General features: G+C 34.9%; 2 protein-coding genes across 4 annotated transcripts; both read right to left on the bottom strand.

Annotated features, from left to right (window-relative positions):
* Positions 1–2,442: 2,442 nt before the first annotated feature.
* Positions 2,443–9,746, bottom strand: LOC144448662 (flavin-containing monooxygenase 1-like). The gene is made up of 8 exons (XM_078138939.1): positions 9,617–9,746; positions 8,139–8,594; positions 7,689–7,751; positions 6,917–6,972; positions 5,745–5,924; positions 5,335–5,506; positions 3,460–3,695; positions 2,443–2,682 (listed from the first exon to the last, which is right to left on the bottom strand). Exons 1-8 carry the CDS (start codon positions 9,744–9,746, stop codon positions 2,443–2,445), a joined length of 1,533 nt encoding a protein of 510 aa, XP_077995065.1.
* A 2,768-nt stretch (positions 9,747–12,514) lies between these two features.
* On the bottom strand, positions 12,515–22,588 carry LOC144448415 (flavin-containing monooxygenase 1-like). Of its 3 annotated transcripts, none has more exons than XM_078138655.1 (8): positions 22,454–22,588; positions 20,814–21,288; positions 19,302–19,357; positions 17,914–18,093; positions 17,218–17,437; positions 15,993–16,228; positions 14,728–14,970; positions 12,515–14,462 (listed from the first exon to the last, which is right to left on the bottom strand). In XM_078138655.1, exons 1-7 carry the CDS (start codon positions 22,493–22,495, stop codon positions 14,731–14,733), a joined length of 1,449 nt encoding a protein of 482 aa, XP_077994781.1. In that variant the 5' UTR covers positions 22,496–22,588; the 3' UTR covers positions 12,515–14,462; positions 14,728–14,730. The 3 variants fall into 3 exon arrangements, with proteins under 3 accessions (XP_077994781.1, XP_077994780.1, XP_077994782.1); XM_078138654.1 differs by having other exon boundaries at positions 20,814–21,272; XM_078138656.1 differs by lacking the exon at positions 17,914–18,093 and having other exon boundaries at positions 20,814–21,272.
* Between the last annotated feature and the right edge of the window lie 275 nt (positions 22,589–22,863).

Raw genomic sequence — 22,863 nt, 5'->3', positions numbered from 1 at the left:
TTATTTCACGTTCAGTGGTTTTCATTGTTGTGTGGATAATATATTTTGTTATAGTAAAGATCGGGCGCTTCATATTGTACTCTCACAATATAATATCCACTTTCAATATATCACTTTAAACTTTTAGCTCTACGAAAAATTCATCAAGCCATATGATATAATTTGTTTAGATACAACTTGATTCTTTCCAAGGCAAATACAAAATAATTGTGTGTGTCAGATAACATGACCACAGAAAATAAGGTAGGTGGGTTTTTGTTTTTTATTTTAAATATTGTTTCAACCGAAAAAAAACGAAATGTCGGTCAGAATCTTTCTATGATCGTTCGATCACGAAATATGTACAGGCATCACTGGGGAAAGTAAACAGACATGCATGAAGGTCAAAAATACAAATATTTGTTGAATTTTTGGTTTGTATGTTTAAAAATGTTTAGAGTTGGCGGCAAACTAGAGTCAGTCGGATTATCGGAAACACTATTTGTTTGTTTTTGCCAAATCTGATCTGAAAGATATGTTCAGGAAAGTTACTCTGCATATTTTTGGCGACGATCTTCTGAAATATAGGAGCAGAATGCAATAAAAAGTATTGTAATATTATTGTTCAGATATGTGTCGAACCACTTAACAAAACGTAGTGATTTTAGTCGGATTTGTATGGCGCCATTTTTTTTTTTTTTTTTTTTTTTTTTTTTTTTTTTTGCTATAATAATAATACATCTGATCGGACATTTACAGTCGTTGTGTATTTATTTATTTATTTATTTATCTATTGTAGATGCTTGTATAAGCTAATAAAATTCGCATAGACGTCAGTTTTATTTGTACTCGCTGGTTTATTCTAAGCACAGTGGATCAACTCATACAAAGACAAAGCAAATAAAAATGCCAAACAACCATAAAACAGTAAACACGTTTTCAATATTGACTTCTAAATGACTTATCTGTTAAAGTATGTTATCCTACATAGTAGGAGATTAAAAGATTACAAAATTCATATTAATCCAACTCTCAACAAATAGCAATATGAGTGCCACTCTTACCATAAGGTTACATCAATGAATTATTACTACTCTGGAAACCGAATTCTCAGTTTACAAACTAACACATTGAATATTATTGTGACTTGTAGGTATTGGATGTACAGTTGTTAATTGTACTCACAACAGTGTGACATTTTGGGGGACTTCTGTGCTCGTGCAGAGTACATTTCTGAAGAATTCAATGTTAAGACTAGAACTATCTATATCACAGGTTGAGAAGATTAACACAACAAAGGCACAATATTACCCATTTGTGTACCACACCAAAAAACAATAGTTTTATTTTGTGTCTACCTTAGTACACGATACAATGATTTCCAGAGTAGTTGTCCAGTCATATCAATCGTTTTATGTGGTCAAGCTGTATGTTTTAGGTCATACACTGTGGTCAAGATAATGGCAGATGTTATGTGTATGTATATTTGTTCTTATATTATTGACTAATTATATGATACTATTGTCTGTATTTCGGAACACACCTAGTTTACTACATCTGTAGACAAAGCAACTTATGAACAAATGTGAATCGATACCATAGAAAGAAAACCCCGAACACAGTAAACACCAAACGTACATGTGATGTACAAGTGGCTATCTCAATGCATTGTGAAATAGAAGCTTTACCACCTGAATGATAATTAAACTTGTACAATTAACTAGATATTAAGTAATTAAGTTTAAAGAGCCGCTGTTATAATATTTAACTACTTGATTTTGAAGAGTCGATGTAAATACCTTGGCTTCTATTCAATTTATTATGAAGGGCTCAATTATTCATCTAGGTGTTGATTTAAAATTAACTTGCATGTTAAAAATACATGACAGGTTTGTCAAATATACAATTTGAAAACTGTAACAAAATCTCTAAGTTCAATACATAGGTTTATCTCATACGTAAATCTATCTGGCCTAATTAACTCTAATTGCAGTAGTATAGAATTTGGAGCATCAGTTCTCATCCTTCTTGAGAGGTGTGTCTACAGTATGCCGGTTTCTAGAAGAAAGGGAGAGTTTGAAAATAGTTTGTGTAACATACTATAATAATAAGAATATATTCACAATACATATATAGTTAGTGTAGTATCACTTACAAAAAACGTACAAATTTGATCATACATACATACATACATACATACATACATACATACATACATATACACACACACATACATACATACATACATACATACATACATACATACATACATACAGACATGCATGCATGCATGCATGCATGCATACATACATACATACATACATACATACATACATACATACACACACACACACACACACACACACACGCACGCACGCACACACACACACACACACACACACACATACATACATACATACATACATACATACATACATACATACATACATACATACATACATCTTAGTTTTCCTCCTTTGATCGATAACGTCTTGTCGAATACTTTGTGTTCTCCCAGGCATTAAGGATTGCATCTCTTGCACCAGCCCATGCATTGGGTCCTTGCAACCGATACCAATAAGGAACTATTGGACCATACTCAAATGAATATGCCAGTCTTGGGTCAGAGAACAATAATTTCCAGAAGTTTGGTTTTGCACCAATGAATTCTGCGATATCATCCATGTATGGTATAGGTGGCACCTTTAACAGATCAAATCATTATCAGATGGAGTTTTTCAAATACAAATACTGTTTTAGCTAATATAAGAGTTTTCACCTCATCACGAACAAGCGAACAATACAGATTGGTGAATTTCAGAAATTGTCTACAAAGTCCATCTTCACAACTGTACGTTGTCACTTTTATATTGCAAGTAACCTCAGACAACTCGAAGAATTCTAGTGGTCTGAAAAGTAACTAACTTGTTTCACTTTGAAATGGTTTCGTAGTATGGACACCAAACGCGTCCATATGAGTTTCTTTATCAGGGAATGTGGAATTTCTATTTTCAAATAACTTTTTTGTTTAATAATCACCAAATCCCTTTAGTTCTTTTATCTACTAGAGTTCTCTCTACATTGTCTTTTCTCGTACGGTAAGGTGAATTTTGTAGTTATTCTGTATACTCAATAACACCATCTGTAATTTCAAGTTGTTTATTTTATTAACTGAAGGTAAGTGTACTCTACCAGTTACGTCACTCATTATGATGTTCTCCAAAACAAAGAAAGGCAGGTTTATCATACTAATGCAACATTTCACTTCTGAATCATAGCTTGTTATGTTTACTGAATGCATTCAATAAATACTGAACTTGACCTTTGACATTGTTGACGATGACATTTACCTTGAGGGTGAAACAAAATGAAACTTGGTCTTTTTCGTTTATACATTTAACTTTTCACAAAGACTATTGTTTATCGAACTAGTCGGGAATATTTGGTTTGTTTCTGGTTTTAGTGTAAATGTATACTCACGTATTGAAATTTTGTACCGACATACTTTGGATTCTTTTCAATATCTTGCAGCATACACTTCTTGTCAGGTAATTTTACTTTCCCGGTGAATACTTTCGTTACCCATCTAGCTTGTAATTCAGCCATTGGCCATACAGGTCCGAACAATTCAAGCATTCCCACCATTGCAATTCTTTCAGGGTGTTGTGATCCTACCGGAAATACGTACTTGTACAGTTTGACATTCTTGGACTCATCTGTTGGGAATAAAGAAAAATATGCTCTCGTTGTTAAATATCTACATACATATAGACTTAAAAACCTCTACTTTTACGCTAAAATCGACAAAATGTTGACGCTATAAGGTCTTAAGCAAAGCAGTGTGAAAAGGCAAGCTAAATTAGTGTCATTGGAAGAAGAGCAACAAAAATCAAAGTTGTGTGAAGGATATGTTGTACGTATCATCTATATAAATGAACCAACAGTCTTTTTCTCTCCTTTTGCAAATGCTGTGATACAAGAGTCTATAGTAATTGCATAAGTGTGTATTACAAGATGACAATGTTTCGCAAACATTTCAGGCACGGTGACCAGTGACGACACGTTCAATGTGACCGGAAACAGTTGGTGTTATCCCAGACACAAGTCATTGAAAATGACATTGTTGGCTTTTAAGGAACTGGCAGTTTATGTTGTCATTTTCAAACCTGATTAATGTTGTTTGGCCTCATATGTTTGTTTTTGATATCACTCCTCTGTTCAAGCATGTTTCAGTTATGGCTTTGGACATGAAAACTGTGCCAACAAAATGGCTGCCAGGCAGCCATATTGGATTGTATCACGACGAAAATGGATATGCACATGTATGTCATAGAACACTGTGCTAATACCAACTTTGAATGAGATCTGTTCAAGCATGTCTGAGTTATGGCTTTGGACAGGGAAAATTCGCAAACAAAATGGCTGCTAGGCGGCCATATTGGATCGTATCATAAAACAAATTGTCGTGCATATGTATGCCATAGCATGTTGCCCCTGTTCTAAGTTTGAAAGAAATTGGTCCAGGCATCTCCAAGAAACTGGCTGGACGGACGGATGGACGGATGGACAGATGGACGGACGGACAGACGGAACCCAATCCACAAGTCAATGAAGTCCGGATGGGGACTAACAAACACAATGAGGCATTATTAGAAACAATGTCTCCACTAAATAAACGACTATTGGGAATGGTACATTATAACAGTCTGTCTGTACTTAATGCATACTCTATCACTGATACATGTTACACTTATTTTCATTGACATCGTCAGAGAGAGACAGAGTGAAGGGAAAAGAAGTGTCAATGATATGTGATTAATGACTAATGTTTTCACATAGACTATACTTTTCACACAATGTCTAACATGGTTGCATTGTCATCATTTTTGGATTGAACGTTTGAGTAATTAGAAGTCCTTAGACTTGTTGAATCACACCTATCAATTGATAAAGCTCTGATCAGAACGTTTATATACCTGTTTGAGTGGGTTTTTGTAGTAAACAGGTTGTTATTAGAAAGTTTCAGTTCAATTCAATTCAATTCAATTCAATTCAATTCAATTCATGTATTGTCCATTACATTACAACATATAAGATCATAGTAAAGTTGTTTTATGAATAGAAGAAATGAAAAATGAATACCCATTTGTCATTTACATGGCCACTTTACAAATTTATTCCATTGTAGACTTCAACATTGTCACCACATACTATCACTCGTAAAAGATTGACAATTAATTGATCGCAGAATAATGAATACCTGTGGTTCTATCATCATATAAAAGCATTAGGAACAACAGCTGATTTGGTAAATTAGGTAGATATTTTATCACATTGAATTAACTTGTACATTACCATAGATTAAAGATTGGTCTACCATTGGTATGGAATAATCGTATCCTGTTGCAAAAATTACCGCATCGATGTCTTTCAGGATCTTCCCATTAGTAAGTATGACGTCATTTCCTTTAAATTCCTGGATGTTGTCTACTGGTGTGATTCGTCCTTGGGCTATCTGGTCTTGCATCTCACCATTAATCAGGTATGATTGAGAATCAAGCATCACTTGGGTGTTCTATTTCGGAGGCAGCGAGAGAGAAAAGGTTTTAAAATATGCATGTTAGCTGCTTTATTTGTCATTTCAATTTCACATAAGTATTGAAATAATAATATAATAAAGTGAAAAAGTATGATTATTCTGGTAGTAGTAGTGGTGGTGGTGGTACTGGTGGTGTTGGTCTATCTATCTATATTTGTCATCTTACCTGTAAACCAAACATCTTATAATCTGGGATTCTCGTTTTGGACAGGATATCAAGGGTGGCCATAAACTTAGACTTTGATTTCTGGAAGTTATTTCTTGTAAGGAATTGCATGTCCCAGGGCAATCCATTGGCAAGAATCCGTGATATGCAGTGTGTACCATGCCTCATACTCAGATAGACCTAGTAAAAATAATACTGATTCTCTTTAATACAACTGCCGACACTAGACCTTGGATGAAAAGAATCTGTTACAAATAGGGAAAGGAAACACTGAATTGGATCAAGATCACTTGTTTTAGCATGTTGGAAGTATTGAGACTTGTATTATATCCCACCATTTGATAATAACAGTTTTATAGCCACTTTACTAAGTTCACAATTAATTTCCAATTTCCCTGGCATTTCATGTACACATCAAGGGGCCATAAAACTGTTCTTATCAAACCATGGTGCGTAGTTTAAGTTTCTACTCTTCAAAAATGCTGAGCCAAGTGTTATTAATCCAATTAATTTGTTTACTTTCCCTGTTTGAAATAGGTTCTATTTGTCCATGGTCTGGTACCGGCCGTTGTTGCGAACACCTATTACGGGCTAGGTATATATCTAAATTGATTGTGATACGTCCACGCAGAGCATAAATAAATAAATAAATAAATAAATAAATAAATAAATAAATAAATAAATAAATAAATAAATAAATAAATAAATAAATACACTGATAAACATGACGTACAGACCAATTCATTGTCAGTAGTCAAACAATATTTACTCAAATGTATCAATTAATCAATCAACCAACTGCCCGACATCCTGACCAGTTATGCGAGCAATTAATTGATTGATTTTTAAATGATTAATCGATCACATAATCAATGCATCCACCAAGTTTTCATTATATTGGCAAACAGATCGACCTGACAAAATAATGAATGAATGAATGCATTAATTAATTTTAATTATACAATCAATAAATCAAATGATCAGTGAACGACTTTCAACTTGTCATTTATAAGTTACACAGTAGCATTTTATAAAGAACTGCTCATATTTCATGTTGTTTTTCACGTTTATAAACTTTTATGTAAAGTATGTAGCGACTTGAACAATCAACAATATATATATATCAAGTTGTACAAAAATTATATATTCATCGACTATTTATTACATTTTACCTCATCACCAACTCTTGCAATGTCACCTGCTACATCACCAGCAGTATTACGTCCTCCTGTAAAGATATCCTATGATCTTTATCATCTTCATCACCACCAACATCCAGCATCACCATCACCATCATCATCATCATCATCATCATCATCATCATCAACAGCAGCAACAACAACAACAACAACAACAACGACGACGACGACAACAACAACAACAACAACAACAACAACAACAACAACAACAACAACAACAACAACACTGCTGCTGCTGCTACTAATGTCACGGTCTGTGAATATCTCACTAAACGTTGTGGGGAATATTCAGATAGCTACACCCTACATCAACTTCCACTCATTCCGGATCGCACGAGCACATATGGAATAGTTCAAATTTATGGTTAGCCAGTTACCACTCCAAAACTATTTGCTCCTTCTAAATTCTGGTCTTTATTAACCAAACTCTTACTTTAAGAAAATGTTTATATTAAACACTGATATCATATATCTTCTCTTTGATTGGATAGAGTAAAGAATGACTTCCTCGATAATAACCAACTTGTGAAAGTCTAACTTATCGTATACTAAAACCACATATTCTCATTAATCATTTCTTTCACACTTTTACACTCAACTGATCACAATATGTCAATGTTTATATTTCTCTCGTCATTCAACCGATAAGAACCAGGGTTAAAACAAACTATTTCTTTTGTACCTCAATTTGAGAAGTGAATTTAATATATCTTAAGACAAGAGGACGAAATTGCCACGACACTACCACTACCACCACTACCACCACCACCACCACCACCACGATCATCACCAGTGCCAACATCCCCATCTGAATAATCATTAGGGACACTTCAGTAATTATAAAGGTGTGACGGAAATCAGGCACGGGTTGATGCAAAATATTTACCTTTCCCGATTCCACCGTGGTTAAAAAAAGGACCCTATCTGTGAAATTGGATCCTCCCCTGTTCACATATTTCAAAACATGCGTTATTACGGCAACGACCTTAATTACAGCATTTAAGTGCTAAAGTTTTCATTACTGACTCAATCATTTATAATATACCTCAATATGTGACACATAAGGCCTTAAAGAAAACTCAAGGTTAGAGCGTATTCTGTCCTCTCTGAAAAATATGACAATTATGCAGTAATTCCATTTCTTCACCCATCATAACAAATCGAAATACTTAATGGAAACTAAATATATACTTACCCACAACAACGACTTTCTTGTCTGTAAATTTTGTGGCGTCTCGATATTGGCTTCCATGAATCTTGATTCCTTTGAATGTATCTAATCCAGGATAATCAGGTGTAAACGGTTTATTAAACATCCCAATACATACCATGACGTAATCAAAGTATTCTTCGCTCATCGAATCATCTCCGTTTTTCAGAATCACCTTCCAATATCGACCATCGCCATCGTCACTTCTTTCAATATGTATTACGCTTGTGTTGAACTTGATGTATTTCTCAAGGTCAAAATGTTTTGCGTAGTCGGTAAAATACTGGGCTGCCACTTTGTGAGACATGAAGGGCGTGCGTTCTTTTGGATGTGGAAAATCAGAAAACGAGAGAATTTCTTTGCTGATGATAGAGCAGCATGAACGGTACATGGCGGCACCCTGGCCTGGAAGTTCTTTGTCATCATAATTCCACAGACCACCTAAAACAAATAGAAACTAATTTGCTATTATAATTATTATTTTCAAAATTCTAACATGGTTGCCAAAGAGAATATCCTAAACTACAAAAGATTCCGTCTCAGTTTGCAAATGCTGTATAAAGATCTGTAAGATTGATCACAAAGTTCATGTTGAGATAGACACAGTAGTACAAATGACACATATACACACCTCTTACAGTGTCTGCTCTGTATGGTATTACATTCGTATTTTTTTTATCAGTAACACATAAACTATCTAGGACTGTTACCAGATGTTATACTTTAGGGAAGCAAGACATTTGATTGCTGTTCCTAGCCATATTGGATATGCATCTCCTGACACAAACTGAAACTATGTCTCATCTGTTACACCAAACCCTAATAATTGCTTACGATTGTCGTAAAGCTGATATGTATAAATTCCCATTGCCATTGATACTGTAGTTTTTCAACTAACGTAGGCATGTCAGTACACACACATGTATGTATACATACTATACTATACTATACTATACTATACTATACTATACCATACTATACTATACTTTACTATACTATACTATACTATACTATACTATACTATTCTATACTATACTATACCATACTATACTATACTTTACTATACTATACTATACTATACTATACTATACTATTCTATACTATACTATACCATACTATACTATACTTTACTATACTATACTACACATGCCATACATACATACATACCATACATACATACATACATACATACATACATACATACATACATATAGTTTCTTTCTTTTTTTAAAGTAAACAGCCCCAAGCTTGGCACATACAACTTGAATTCTTTACAATAGCCTTATACACCATGTTGACGCCCTAGTCATGCTTGCATAAACGCGTGCACCATGTGCAAGCAGTACTAGATTTAAATTTTCAGATATGACGCTGCCATGAACTTTGCTTGTACAAGAGACTGATGAACAGCATCACATCTATGTTACAGAGCATTTAATAATTGTTCCTGATAACGTACTTACCAAGTTTATCATATCTCTCATAACATACAGGGTCAAGTCCATCCTCCAAACAACTTTTGATGGACGTTAAACCACAAACGCCAGCACCAATAACAGCCACACGAGCGTGATCACCAACTTCAGACGCCATGATTAAAACATTGTACTTTGAACTGCTCTTAACGTTTAACCTTTATTATGACGTTTTTATATTCCGTCTACGTAGTGGTCTACTCTTTGACGGACCGGTCATTTCAACTGCCTGTAGCGGTGTTAAAATAATGATAACATATTGTTACGGACCTCCTAGCAATAATATCATCATCATCATCATCATCATCATCATCATCATCATCATCATCATCATCATCATCTTCAGTAATTCTCTCAATGTTCATTACGTTTGAGTTGAACTTGGTGTACTTCACAATGATAAAATTCATAGTTAGTAGGGTATTGGAGCGGTACTTTGTAACCTACCTGAACTTTTGCTGTAATATATGAAAGGGGAAACTGTTTGGTAGATGATAGGGGATATTGTCATCTTTCTATCACACATGACCACGGAAAATGTAATCAACCAATGTGAATGTGTTCCTAATTTATTTTATTTTAATTACTACCACGACCTGACTGGTAAGAGGCAAGCGGTTTAAATACTCATCAACCGGCAACCAAGACAAGACTATTGATTAAAATCATTAATTATGCAATTCAGCTGTTCGTACTTAGCAACATTCTACACGTCATACGTAGGTAAATCTCACTACTTGTGCAAATTATTTTTTAGATGTAAGCCTAACCAATCATGCCATGCCTTCATGACACATGTAATTAAATATGCGAAATGGTAAGAAATAAATCATATGCAATCCATCACATCTGTAGAACAAGTATGATAAATGTCATTAAAGTATCCTCCATGTTATGAAAAATTATGAGGTCCAACAAACAATATATATCACTGCAAATAAATCCTTAAAATTACAAAGTACTAGAAAAGTCTTTTTAGAACTTGAGCTCTTTTTTATCATCAGTGTAGATACGAAATTACATGGATTTGAAGGTAATATTCTTAAATGTCCACATTGAATTGGTTGTGAAATAGATAATACCCAAACTGGACAGATCCTATACATGAAGCAAAATAAAATAAATAAACACAGATTTATAAAGCGCCTGATATCCATCAAAAGATGACCAATGGCGCTCCCAGTTCACATGAATGCTCTTTGGAATAGATAAGTTTTGAGTTTGGCTTTGAAGATATCAACAGTAGGTGGGGTGTGAATGTCAAGGGGGAGATGATTCCATAATGTGGGAGATGAGTGTGAGAATGACCGGTCTCCATATGATTTGAATTAATTTGAGGCAAGTTTCTGTAGACAGGAACTGTCGAATTTGTCCGATACGTCTGATGTGGAAGTAGATCTACAGGTGCTAACAATGTATTTTCGAAGTTGAAGGGTGCTGTCAAATGTAACTCCGAGGTTGCGTGTGAATGTGACTGGCATGATGACTGTCGCATTAATATGAATATCACGGATGGAATTTGGACTGTTATCAAATTTGGAATGTAGGACCAGGACTTATGTTTTTTACAATAACGCCAAATAAACATGCTGTGGGTCGTTGAGAAGTGCAAATGCACAAAATGGAAGAACACGATTTGCAGCACCATGCTAACGCCATCTTAAGTGTCAATATATTTACCTTATCTTGATCACATGGGATATTTATTGAAATGTTAGTCGCCAACGTAAGCGTATGAGTGCACAGTCACATTTCCTGTATTTGTTAGTATTTGTTCCTGATAACGTACTTACCAAGTTTATCATATATCTCATAACATACAGGGTCAAGTCCATCCTCCAAACAACTTTTGATGGACGTTAAAACAGAAGCGCCAGCACCAATGACAGCTACACGAGCGTGATCACCAATTTAAGACGCCATGATTAAAACGTCGTTCTTTGAACTGCTCTAAACCTTTAACATTTACTTTTGGCATGCACGTAATCTTCAGTGGTCTACTCTTTGACGGACCGGTCATTTAAGCTGCCTGTAGCGGTATTGCAATCTTTCTATTACCACAGAAAATGTAATCAACCAATGCGGACGTGTCCCTAATTTATTTTATTTTATTTTTATTCATATATTTACTTGATTATTTACGATCCAACATATACGTTGCCAATTGTCATGAGGAAGGTTCAATGTTAGTGTAGGAGGAAATCGGAGTACCTGTGGAAAACTCGCGTTGTTCTTTATAGCCAACCTGACCGACAATCTTCTTACTTACAGCGTGGTAAATTTAATCCACATGGAATCATTCCAAGCACGACCTCACTGCTAAGAGGCAAGCGATTTAAACGCTCAGCAACCAACAACCCAGACAAGACTAATTGAGTAAAATCATGAATTATGCAATTCAGCTGTTCGTACTTAGTAACATTCTACACGTCATACGTAGGTAAATCTTACTATATATGCAAATTACCATTTTCATATGTAAGCCTAACCAATCATGCCATGCCTTCATGACATGTAAATAACAGCATAGCAAGTTTTGCATATAACCAATCAAAATCTAGCCGACCTATGATGATGTCTTCCTACTTTGTAAGAAACAAATCATACGTAACCCATCACATCTGTAGAACAAGTATGTTTAATGTCATTACAGTATCCTCCATGTTATGAAAAATTATGAGGTCCAACAAACAATATATGTCACTGCAAATAAATCCTTAATTTAGTAATAGTTTAAATTTTTACGTGTTTTTGCATGTTAAATGTGACGCCTGGTCGAATGTTTACAATAGTTTGTGTATTTATTTATGCTTGTATAGGCTGACAAAATTCGCATAGAAGTGGGTTTTATATTCCTCTCTGGTTTATTGCTTCTAAGCACAAAAGATCAACTCATACAAGCCAGAGCAAATAAAAAATGTCATACAAGCGTAAAACAGTAAACATGTTTTCCATTTTGACTTATAAATGACTTGTCTCTTACAGTATCAAATGCATTAATCTACTTCTTATCCTACATAGTAGGAGATTAAAAGATTACAGATTCATGTTAATCCAACTCTCAAAAAAACAATATGAATGTCTATATATAAGATTACATAAATGAATTCATGCTACTCTGGCAACCGAAGTCTCAGTTTACAAACTAACACAGTGCCTATTGTTGTGAGTTGTAGGTATTGGATGGATATTTGTCAATTGTACTCGAAGCAAGGTGACATTTTGGGACATTCGTAGTCTAGTTCCTATACAGTATCGCTAAGACCATGGACGTATACTTCAATGCTACGACTCACAATATAGTCAATGCCTGACGAAAGATGTTAATTATGTTTCAACCGCATAGTGAGCTAAGAATAAAAGCACAAGTAACTAGTAATAATGGGCTGTCGTTACCGCTCATTATATATTCTTTGGTACAGCTGTTTTCGATGTCCAATGTCCAACCAGGACTCCACAGCAAGCCCTTTGAAACTAAATCATGTGGGGACACAACAACATAATCATGTTTCTATGAACGCTGTAGGAGGAACACAGGAATGTGTGCTGATTGAGGGAATTTTACCGGACTGGTTTGGGTTAGAAACCAGTCTGGTCATCAAGACAGGACATGCTGTGATCTTGCAGAGTACATTTCATAAGACATACAATGTTAGCACTATCTTTATTACAGGTTGAGAAGATTCACACAACAAAGACACAATGTAACCCATTTGTGTACCACACCAAACAACAATAGTTTTAGTTTGTGTCTATCTTAGTACACGATACCACGATTGCCAGAGTTGTTGTCCAGTCATATCAATCGCTTATATGTGGTCAAGATGTACGTTTTAGGTCATACACTGTGGTCAAGATAGTTGCAGATGTAATGTCTAGATATATTTATTTTATATCATTGGGTAATTATATGATACTATTGTCTGTATTTGGGAACTCACCTAGTTTATTACATCTGTAGACAATGCAATTTATGAACAAATGTGAATCGATACATTACAAAGTAAACACCGAACACAGTAAACACCAAACACAGTAAACACTAAACATATATATGATGTACAAGGGGTTATCTCAATACAATATGAAAGAGAAGTGTTATCGCATGAATACTAATTAAAAATTGTAAAGTAAACTAGATATTAAATAATTCATTGTTAAGAGCCCTGTAATAATACTTAACTAGTTGATTTGAAGAATCGATGTTAATCAATCAAACAATCAATCAATCAATCAATCAATCAATCAAAAGAGTTTGTATTAACGCCAAAACCCAATACGACGCAATGTTCTATGGTGCTGAACAGGAAAAAAAGTAAATCATTGTGGAAAGTTAGAAAGCCCTTCTTGAAGGTATCGACAGTTGGTGAAGAACGATGTTCAAGTGATATACCTTTCCATAAGACTAGCATAGCTCGCGAGTATGCATGCTGACAGTATGACTTTGTATTACAATTGGGTACATGAAGTAGACTTTTGTTATTTGAGCAAAGTGAACGAGTTGAGGGTTTACTGTTAGTCAAGACAGTGATGTAACCAGGAGTAGTTTTGTTGAGTAGCAAACCCGGTGTGACATGATCTGTTTTCTTTGTAGGTGACACAATATTGCTTGGTTTCTATTCAATTTATTGTTAAGGGCTCAATCTTTTATCTCGGTCATGATTAAAAATAAACTTGCGTGTTAAAAATTCACTACAGGTTTGTCAATAAGAAAACTGCACAACAATCTATAAGTTCAATATATCTGTTTATCTCATACGTAGAGCTACCTGTCCTAACTATCAGCAGCTCGGCCTTCTTCTTGTTGAGAAATGTGTCCACAATATCACGATTTCTAGAAGGAAGAGAGAGTATGAAAATATTTAGTTTAGCGCCTTATAATTATCAGCAATATTTCCACTGTACATATGTACATGTAGTTATTCACTAGTATTTTAAGTAAATAATCTACGAACAATATGCCGATTATCATCTTTGGTCACAAGGCAACCATGAACATGTATAAATTTATTTTTTTAAACACTCAGAAGTGTCCATACATACATACATACATACATACATACATACATACATACATACATACATACATACATACATACATCTTAGCTTTCCTCCTTTGAACGATAACGTCTTGTAGAATACTTTGTATTCTCCCAGGCATTAAGGATTGCATCTTTTGCACCAGACCATGCATCGGGTCCTTGCAACCGGTACCAATAAGGAACCATTGGACCATACTCAAATAAATATGCCAGTTTTGGGTCAGAGAACAATAATTTCCAGAAGTTTGGTTTTGCACCAATGAATTCTGCAATATCATCCATGTATGGGTGGAGTAGCACCTTTAACAGATCAAGTCATTTAATTATTGCCAGATGAAGATTCAAATACAAATACTGCTTTAACTAATACAAGAGTTTTCACCCCACCACGAACAAGCAAACAATACAGACTGGTGAATTTCAGAAATTGTCTACAAAAACCATCTTCATAACTTTAGGGTTGTCACTATTTCATTTTAACACTAGAAAAATTCTGGTCGTCTGAGAAATGACTATCTTGTTTCAGATTTCATAGTTTGGACACCAAAGGCGTCCATATGAGTCTCTTTATCACCGAAAGTGCAATTCCTATTTTCAAATATGTTTGGACGGGGGGGGGGGGTAGTTAATAATTACCCAAATTCCTTTAGTTCTTTTCCGACTAGAGTTCTTGCTATAATGCCTTTATTCAGGGTAAGTACAATTTGTAGTTATTCTGTATACGAAATAACACCAAATGCATCACCTGTGATTCACATTGTTAATTTTATTATTAACTGAAGGTAACTGTACACTTACAGTTACATCTCATCGTAAACCTAAAACTAACTGCTAAACGTTTAATTTCATGTATACATAATAACACCTAAGCCGTCGTAAGAAATGGGATCTAATCAGTGTACTGGTACAACATTTTATGAAAACATTAAATGACTTTTCAGCATTGCTGCTACGGAGTTTGTGACTAGGCAATAAATAATAATATTTCTTAACTTGACCTTTGCTTTGACCTCTATCTTGCACAAACTTGATATGTGAGCCAACATGCCTCAACAAGACACGAACCACTTTCCTTTTATTTCACACGATATGATTTTCTCCGAAACAAAGACGTGTTTAATTTATTGTTGTACTAATTCAACATATTGATTAATAGCTCTTTAGGTTTGTATTCAGTTAAATATAGAACTTGACCTTGACATTGTTGACCTTGACATTTATCTTCAGGGTTAAATATTTAACTGACATGTTCACATATAGACTACGGTTTATCGAAATAGTCAGGAATATTCTATATATATCTAGTGTAAATGTATACTCACGTATTGAGGTCTTGTACCGACATACTTTGGGTTCTTTTCAATATCTTGCAGCATGCACTCCTTGTCAGGTAATTTTACTTTCCCGGTGAATACTTTCGTTACCCATCTAGCTTGTATTTCAGTCATTTGCCATACAGGTCCGAAGAATTCAACCATTCCGACCATTGCAATTCTTTCAGGGTGTTGTGATCCTACCGGAAATACGTACTTGTACAGTTTGACATTCTTGGACTCATCTGTTGGGGATAAAAAAAAATATATTTTCTCGTTGTCCAATATCTACATATATATAGGCTTAACAACTTTTACTGTTAGGAAAACAATTCACAGAATGTTGACAATACAAGGTCTTACGCAAAGTGACGTGAAGATACAAGCTAGACCAGTGTCACTGGAAAAACTGTGAGAACAAAAGACATAATTCGTAAAAATCAAAGTTGTGTGAAAGATGTGTTGTACGTATTATCTATATGAATGAACCAACAGTCAAGTAGTGTGTCGCATGTTTGTAATCATTTGTGAAGTATTGCCAATGCTGTCTCAGGTCTACCAACTTATATCACGTGTAGGACTCCGTTTACCAATTTATATTGAAATATTCCAGGATACCACATCACGTTAATATAATAAGCACCTCGGAAGTAATTTTGGCTTTTACCTTTTTTTTTAACTTTTAAGTAAACATTTTTCAAAAATCAGGGTATCATCGAGCATTTTTTAAAATAAAAGGTTAAAAAGTGGCCATAAGGAAGACAAGTGTGAATTTATTTTTTATTTCAATTTGGTTAGACAATTCTGCTATGGTTTCCAACTTGAAAAAAAAAGCACTCAGAAACAACATTGATCAAATACGTGTTTGTAGCTCAATAAATTACAAAAAGATAAAAAAAAAGTATATAAAAGTTTTCTTACAATTACAAATATTTTAACCAATTTTTAAAGTTTTACAATTTATTGAGTTACAAACAAGGATTTAGTTTCTATTTTTTCCTATTATATTTTTCTAATTTAAAAAACATAGTAAAGTTTTTTTATGAATAAAAAATAAAAAAGGAGTAGCCATTCCATTGCAGACGTGCAACATTTGTGATTTATAAAGTAAAAGATTGACAATGACTTGATTGCAGAATGATGAATACCCGTGGTATTAGCATTAGGAATAAGAACTCACTTGGTAAATTTAGAAATTAAAAGAAAAAGTTTTCTGTTAGATAATATATATTACCGTAGATTAAAGATTGGTCTACCATTGGTATGGAATAATCGTATCCTGTTCCAAAAATAACAGCATCGATGTCTTTCAGGATCTTCCCATTAGTCAGTATGACGTCATTTCCTTTAAATTCCTGAATGCTGTCTACTGGTGTGATTCGTCCTTGGACTATTAGGTCTTGTATCCCACCATTAGCCATTAAAGAGTGAGTTTCAAAAATCCCTTGGGTGTTCTATTGTGAAGGTAGAAAGAGAAAAAGGGGCTTTAAAATGTGCATGGCAGGTGGTGTATTTGTCATTTTAATTTCACATAATATAATATAATATGATATAATAAAATTACAAATTGCGGTGATTTTAGTGGCGGTGGTGGTGTGATGTGATGGTGGTGATGCTGCTAGTGGCGGTGGTGATCTTGTTTCTGTTGTTGTTGTTGTTGATGTTGGTGGTGGTGGTGGTGGTGGTGGTGGTGGTGTGATGGTGATGCTGCTGGTGTAGCTGGTGCTGCTAGTGGTGGTTGATGGTGATGGTGGTGGTGGTGCTGTGGTAGTGGTATTCTTGTTGTTGTTGTTATTGCTGTTGTTGCTGCTGCTGTTGCTGTTGTTGTTGCTGCTCTTGTTGTTGTTGTTGTTGTTGTTGTTGTTGTTGGTGGTGGTGGTGGTGGTGGTGGTGGTGGTGGTGGTCAATTTATTTGTTTTTGTCATCATACCTGTAAACCAAACATCTTGTAATCTGGGATTCTCGTTCTGAATATGCCATCAATCATGGACGTAAACTTCGACTTTGATTTCTGAAAGTTATTTCTTGTAAGGAATTGCATGTCCCAGGGCAATCCATTGGCAAGAATCCGTGGTAAGCAGTATGTACCATTTCTCATACTCAGATAGACCTAGTAAAAATAATACTGATTCACTTTAATACAACTGCTGACACCAGACCGTGGATGAACAGAACCTGTTACAAACAGGGAAATGAAACAATGAATAGGATTAAGAACACTTGGTATAGCATGTTAGAAGTATTGAGACTTGTATTTTATCTCATCATTTGATAATAACAGTTTTATGGCCACTTTACATAGTTCACAAATAAATTTCAAATTCCCTTGGCATTTCATGTACACATCAAGCGGCCATAAAACTGTTCTTATCAAACGTGTAACACCTATTATGGGCCAGGTATATATAGATATATGTTACACCCAGTCCGTGAAATTGCCCAATTCATGAAATGTACATGTAGCTTGGCCCAGTTCATGGAATGGTCAACCTTGTGCAAATGACAGTATTGATTACGATCTATAAGAGGCCAAATTAAATTAAAGAGTTTTGATTATCGAACTTTAATTTATTAAAAACACAAGATACACTGAATTATAATAAAATAAGAATTGTGAAGTGATGAGTTTATAAATACATGATAATAAAGTTGTTTCATTCTTATTCTTTTGTGTGTGTGTCCTATCAAAGATGATCCATTCATGTGCTGGGCATATCTTACAATACCCACTTCATAACTTGGGCAACACGATTGTTTATTTCATGAACTGGGTAAACTTACCAACCCATTTCATGAATTGGGCAATTTGGCAGATTGGGTATAACATATACATCTAAATCATTGTGATACGTCCACATAGTGCATGAATGAATGAATAAGTAAATAAATGCAAATTTACAAAACAAACAGGACCTACATTCATTGTCAGTAATCAAACACCAACTATTCACTCAAATGTATTAATTACTCAATCAACCTATTGCGCAGCAGACCTTCCAATTATCTTAACGATTAATTAATTAAATATAAAATGATTACTCCATCAATCAATCAATCAATCAATCAATCAAACAATCAATCAATGCAATCGTCAAGCTGCCATTCAACCACTATACCGGCATACAAATCAAATGATTAGTTAACGACTTTAAACTTGTCATTTGTAGATTATACAGCAGCGTATTAAAAACAAATACTCACGTGTAATGTTGTTTTTCACATTGATAACCTATTATGCAAAGTATATGAAGACTTAAACAATCAACATCAATACATCACGTTGTACAAAAATTATATATTGATCGACTTATCATTTACCTCATCACCAACTCTTGCAATGTCACCTGCTACATCACCAGCAGTATTACTTCCTCCTGTAAAGATATTATGCTATGATCTTTATCATCATCAACATCACCACCATCACCTATCACATATCGCCACCAAGACCATCATCATCATCACCTCCCCACCTCGACCACCACCAGAAAAACTGGTAAAGTCACAGTCTGTGAACTTCACACTAAACATTAATTGTAGGGAATATTCGGCTAGCTAAATGCAAGATCAGCTTCCACTCGAAGCGGATCACAGGAGCCCACAGGGAATAGCTCAATAGATTTATGGTTCACCAGTTATGCCTCCAAATCTAGAATAGCCTCTTTTCTCCTTCTAAATTCTTTCTGGCCTTTATTAACTACACCCTTCCTTTAAGGAAGTGTTTACATTAATCAATGATATTATATAAATCTTCTGTATGAATGGGTAAAGTAAAAGATAAAATCATCGGTAATGAATTAACTTAAATAATATCGTCAGAGAAGTTAAAACTTATCGTATACTAAGACCACATGTTCTCATTAATCTTTCCTTTGACAATTTACACTCAACTGATCACACTAGTCAATGCCTATAGTTCTCTCGTTATTCAATCGATAAGAACCAGGGTTAAAACTACTTGTAGGTAGCTCAGTTTGAGAAGTAAGTTGAATATATTTTTAGACAATTGCCATTATGCTACCACCACCATCACCATTATCACCATTAGTACAAACCTCTCCATCTGATTCATCATTAGGGACACTTCAGTAATTATAAAGGGGTGAGGGAAATCAGTTCCGGGTTGATTTTACTACCTTTCCCGGTTCCCTCGTGTTTAAAAAAGAATCCTCTCTCAATTCCCCGTCTCTGAAGCAAGACCCTCTCCCTGTTCATATATTTCAAACAATACCTTAATTGCTTTTAGGTGCTAATTTTTTTCGTTGATTTATATACCTCAGTATGTTACACATAAGACCCTAAATCCCACTCAAGGTTAGATACTGCACGTTATGTTACATAATCCCTGATGGACCCTGGCTGATTTAGCAACAGTGGGATGCATGTAGAAAGGCTGACAGCGATGAGATGCCAAAATCACAAATTAATGCTAACATTCACAAAACAACAACTCGGAGCAAAATGTGACCCTCGTTGAATCCCACATTCTAAAATACGGCCCTCCGTAATAACTAATTAGGAAAAAAGTGATCTTCCCTCAACTCTCTCCAGTACTTACTGAAGGGTCCCCTACATCCTTTAACTAGAGAGGAGTTTTACAGTATGCCGTGTGTTAATTTGCATATTTTATGTACAAGTCTAAAAAACACTTTTTCCCTCTCAATGAAGTACGTAGTACAATTCTGCAGTAAATCCAACTCTTCATCATCACCAAACAAACAAAAAACAAACAAACAAACAAACAAACACACAAACAAACAAACAAACAAACAAACAAACAAACAAACAAACAAACAAACAAACAAACAAACAAACAAACTATATACTTACCCACAACAACGACTTTCTTGTCTGTAAATTTTGTTGCATCTCGATATTGGTTTCCATGAATCTTGATTCCTTTGAATGTATCTAATCCAGGATAATCAGGTGTAAACGGTTTATTAAACATCCCAATACATACCATGACGTAATCAAAGTATTCTTCGCTCACCGAATCATCTTGGTTTTTAATCACCACCTTCCAATATCGACCATTACCATCGTCACGATTTCTTTCAATATTCATCACGCTTGTGTTAAATTTGATGTACTTCTCAAGATCAAAATGGTTTGCGTAGTCTGAAAAATACTGGGCTGCCACTTTGTGAGGCAGGAAGGGCGTGCATTCTTTTGGAAGTGGAAAATCAGAAAATGAAAGCATTTCTTTGCTGATGACAGAGCAGCATGAACGGTACATAGCAGCACCCTGACCCGGAAGTACGTTGTCGTTATAACTCCACAGACCACCTAAAACAAATAGAAACTAATTTGCTGTTATAATTACTTTTTTTTTCAAAATTCTAACATGGTTGCCAAAGAGAATATCCCCAAACTACAAAAGATTCTGTCTCAGTTTGCAAATGCTGTATACAGATCTGTACGGTTGATCACAAAGTTCATGTTGAGATAGACACAATACAAATAATACATATAAACACCTCTTACAGTGTCTACTCTGTATTGTGTTACATTTGTATTTTTTATCAATATAAACTATCTAGGACTGTTGGCAGATGTTATACTTTAGGGAAGCAAGACATTTGATTGTTGTTCCTAACCATATTGGCTATGCATGAAATACCAAATCTGATGAAGTGTAAAGGAATAGAGACAGCGCCCTCTCCTGACACAAACTGAAACTATGTCTCATCTGTTTTACCAAACCCTAATAATTGCTTACGATTGTCGTAAAGCTGATATGTATAACTCCCATTGCCATTGTTACTGTAGTTTTTCAACTAACGTAGGCGTGTCAGTACACACACATGTATGTATACTATACTATACTATACAATACTATACTATACTATACTATAGTATACTATACATACATACATACATACATACATACATACATACATACATACATACATACATACATACATATGTTACATCTCCCAGATATTAAGGATTGCATTTTTTGTACTGGTTTATTGTTTGTCAGAACGTCTCATAGCAGAAATATCTATTTACACCCAATTCTAACCTAGCTGCAAAGAACGCCATACTTAACCCAGCCGCCGATTTAAATCTATAGGTATGACCTTTTTATCACCTACGTGTCAGAAAAACCTATGGAAAGTATGTCATTAAAAGTAAACAGCCCCAAGCAGTTTTATAAGTCGATGCATTGTATGGCTGAGAAATACAGTCTCTTGTCAACGGGACCCATATGAGAATAATGACAGCTTGCCACATACAACTTGCATTCTTTGCAATGGCCTTGAACACCAAATGCGTTAGGATCGTGTTCGTCGCATGAATATATACAGTAAATGCACACAATGAAAGAACGTGATTTTCAGCACAACGTTAACGCCCTAGTCCTGCATCGTCTGCAGGCAGCAATATTATTAAATTTTCAGATATGAACAGCATCACAGCTATGTTACAGAGCATTTAATAATTGTTCCTGATAACGTACTTACCAAGTTTATCATATCTCTCATAACATACAGGGTCAAGTCCATCCTCCAAACAACCTTTGATAGACGTTAAACCAGAAGCGCCAGCACCAATAATAGCTACACGAGCGTGATCACCAACTTCAGACGCCATGATTAAAACGTCGTTCTTTGAACTGCTCTAAACTTTTAACCTTTATTATGACGTTTTTATATTCCGTGCACGTAATCTTGAGTGGTCTACTCTTTGACGGACCGGTCATTTCAACTATCTGTAGCGGTGTTAAAATAATGATTACATACTGTTAAGGACCACCTAACAATGATATCATCATCATCATCATCATCATCATCATCATCATCATCATCAGTATTTCACTCTCAATGTTCATTACATTTGAGTTGAACTTCTCAATTTTAAAGTGCATAGTTAG

The sequence above is a fragment of the Glandiceps talaboti genome, chromosome 17, assembly GCF_964340395.1.
Source record: "Glandiceps talaboti chromosome 17, keGlaTala1.1, whole genome shotgun sequence".
Taxonomy (NCBI): domain Eukaryota; kingdom Metazoa; phylum Hemichordata; class Enteropneusta; family Spengelidae; genus Glandiceps; species Glandiceps talaboti.
This window is presented reverse-complemented; position numbering and strand designations above follow the sequence as displayed.

Coding starts and splice junctions, on each gene's coding strand:
- LOC144448662 (XM_078138939.1), bottom strand. CDS start 9,746: ATGGCGTCTGAAGTTGGTGATCACGCTCGTGTGGCTGTTATTGGTGCT. Junction 6,973..7,688: donor TGGTGGTAGTGGTGGTAGTG/GTAGTGTCGTGG, acceptor ATATCTTTACAG/GAGGACGTAATACTGCTGGT. Junction 5,507..5,744: donor ATAAGATGTTTGGTTTACAG/GTAAGATGACAA, acceptor ATTAATGGTGAG/ATGCAAGACCAGATAGCCCA.
- LOC144448415 (XM_078138654.1), bottom strand. CDS start 22,583: ATGGCGTCTGAAGTTGGTGATCACGCTCGTGTAGCTATTATTGGTGCT. Junction 19,358..20,813: donor CAAGAAAGTCGTTGTTGTGG/GTAAGTATATAG, acceptor ATATCTTTACAG/GAGGAAGTAATACTGCTGGT. Junction 16,229..17,217: donor AGACCAATCTTTAATCTACG/GTAATATATATT, acceptor TATCCCCAACAG/ATGAGTCCAAGAATGTCAAA.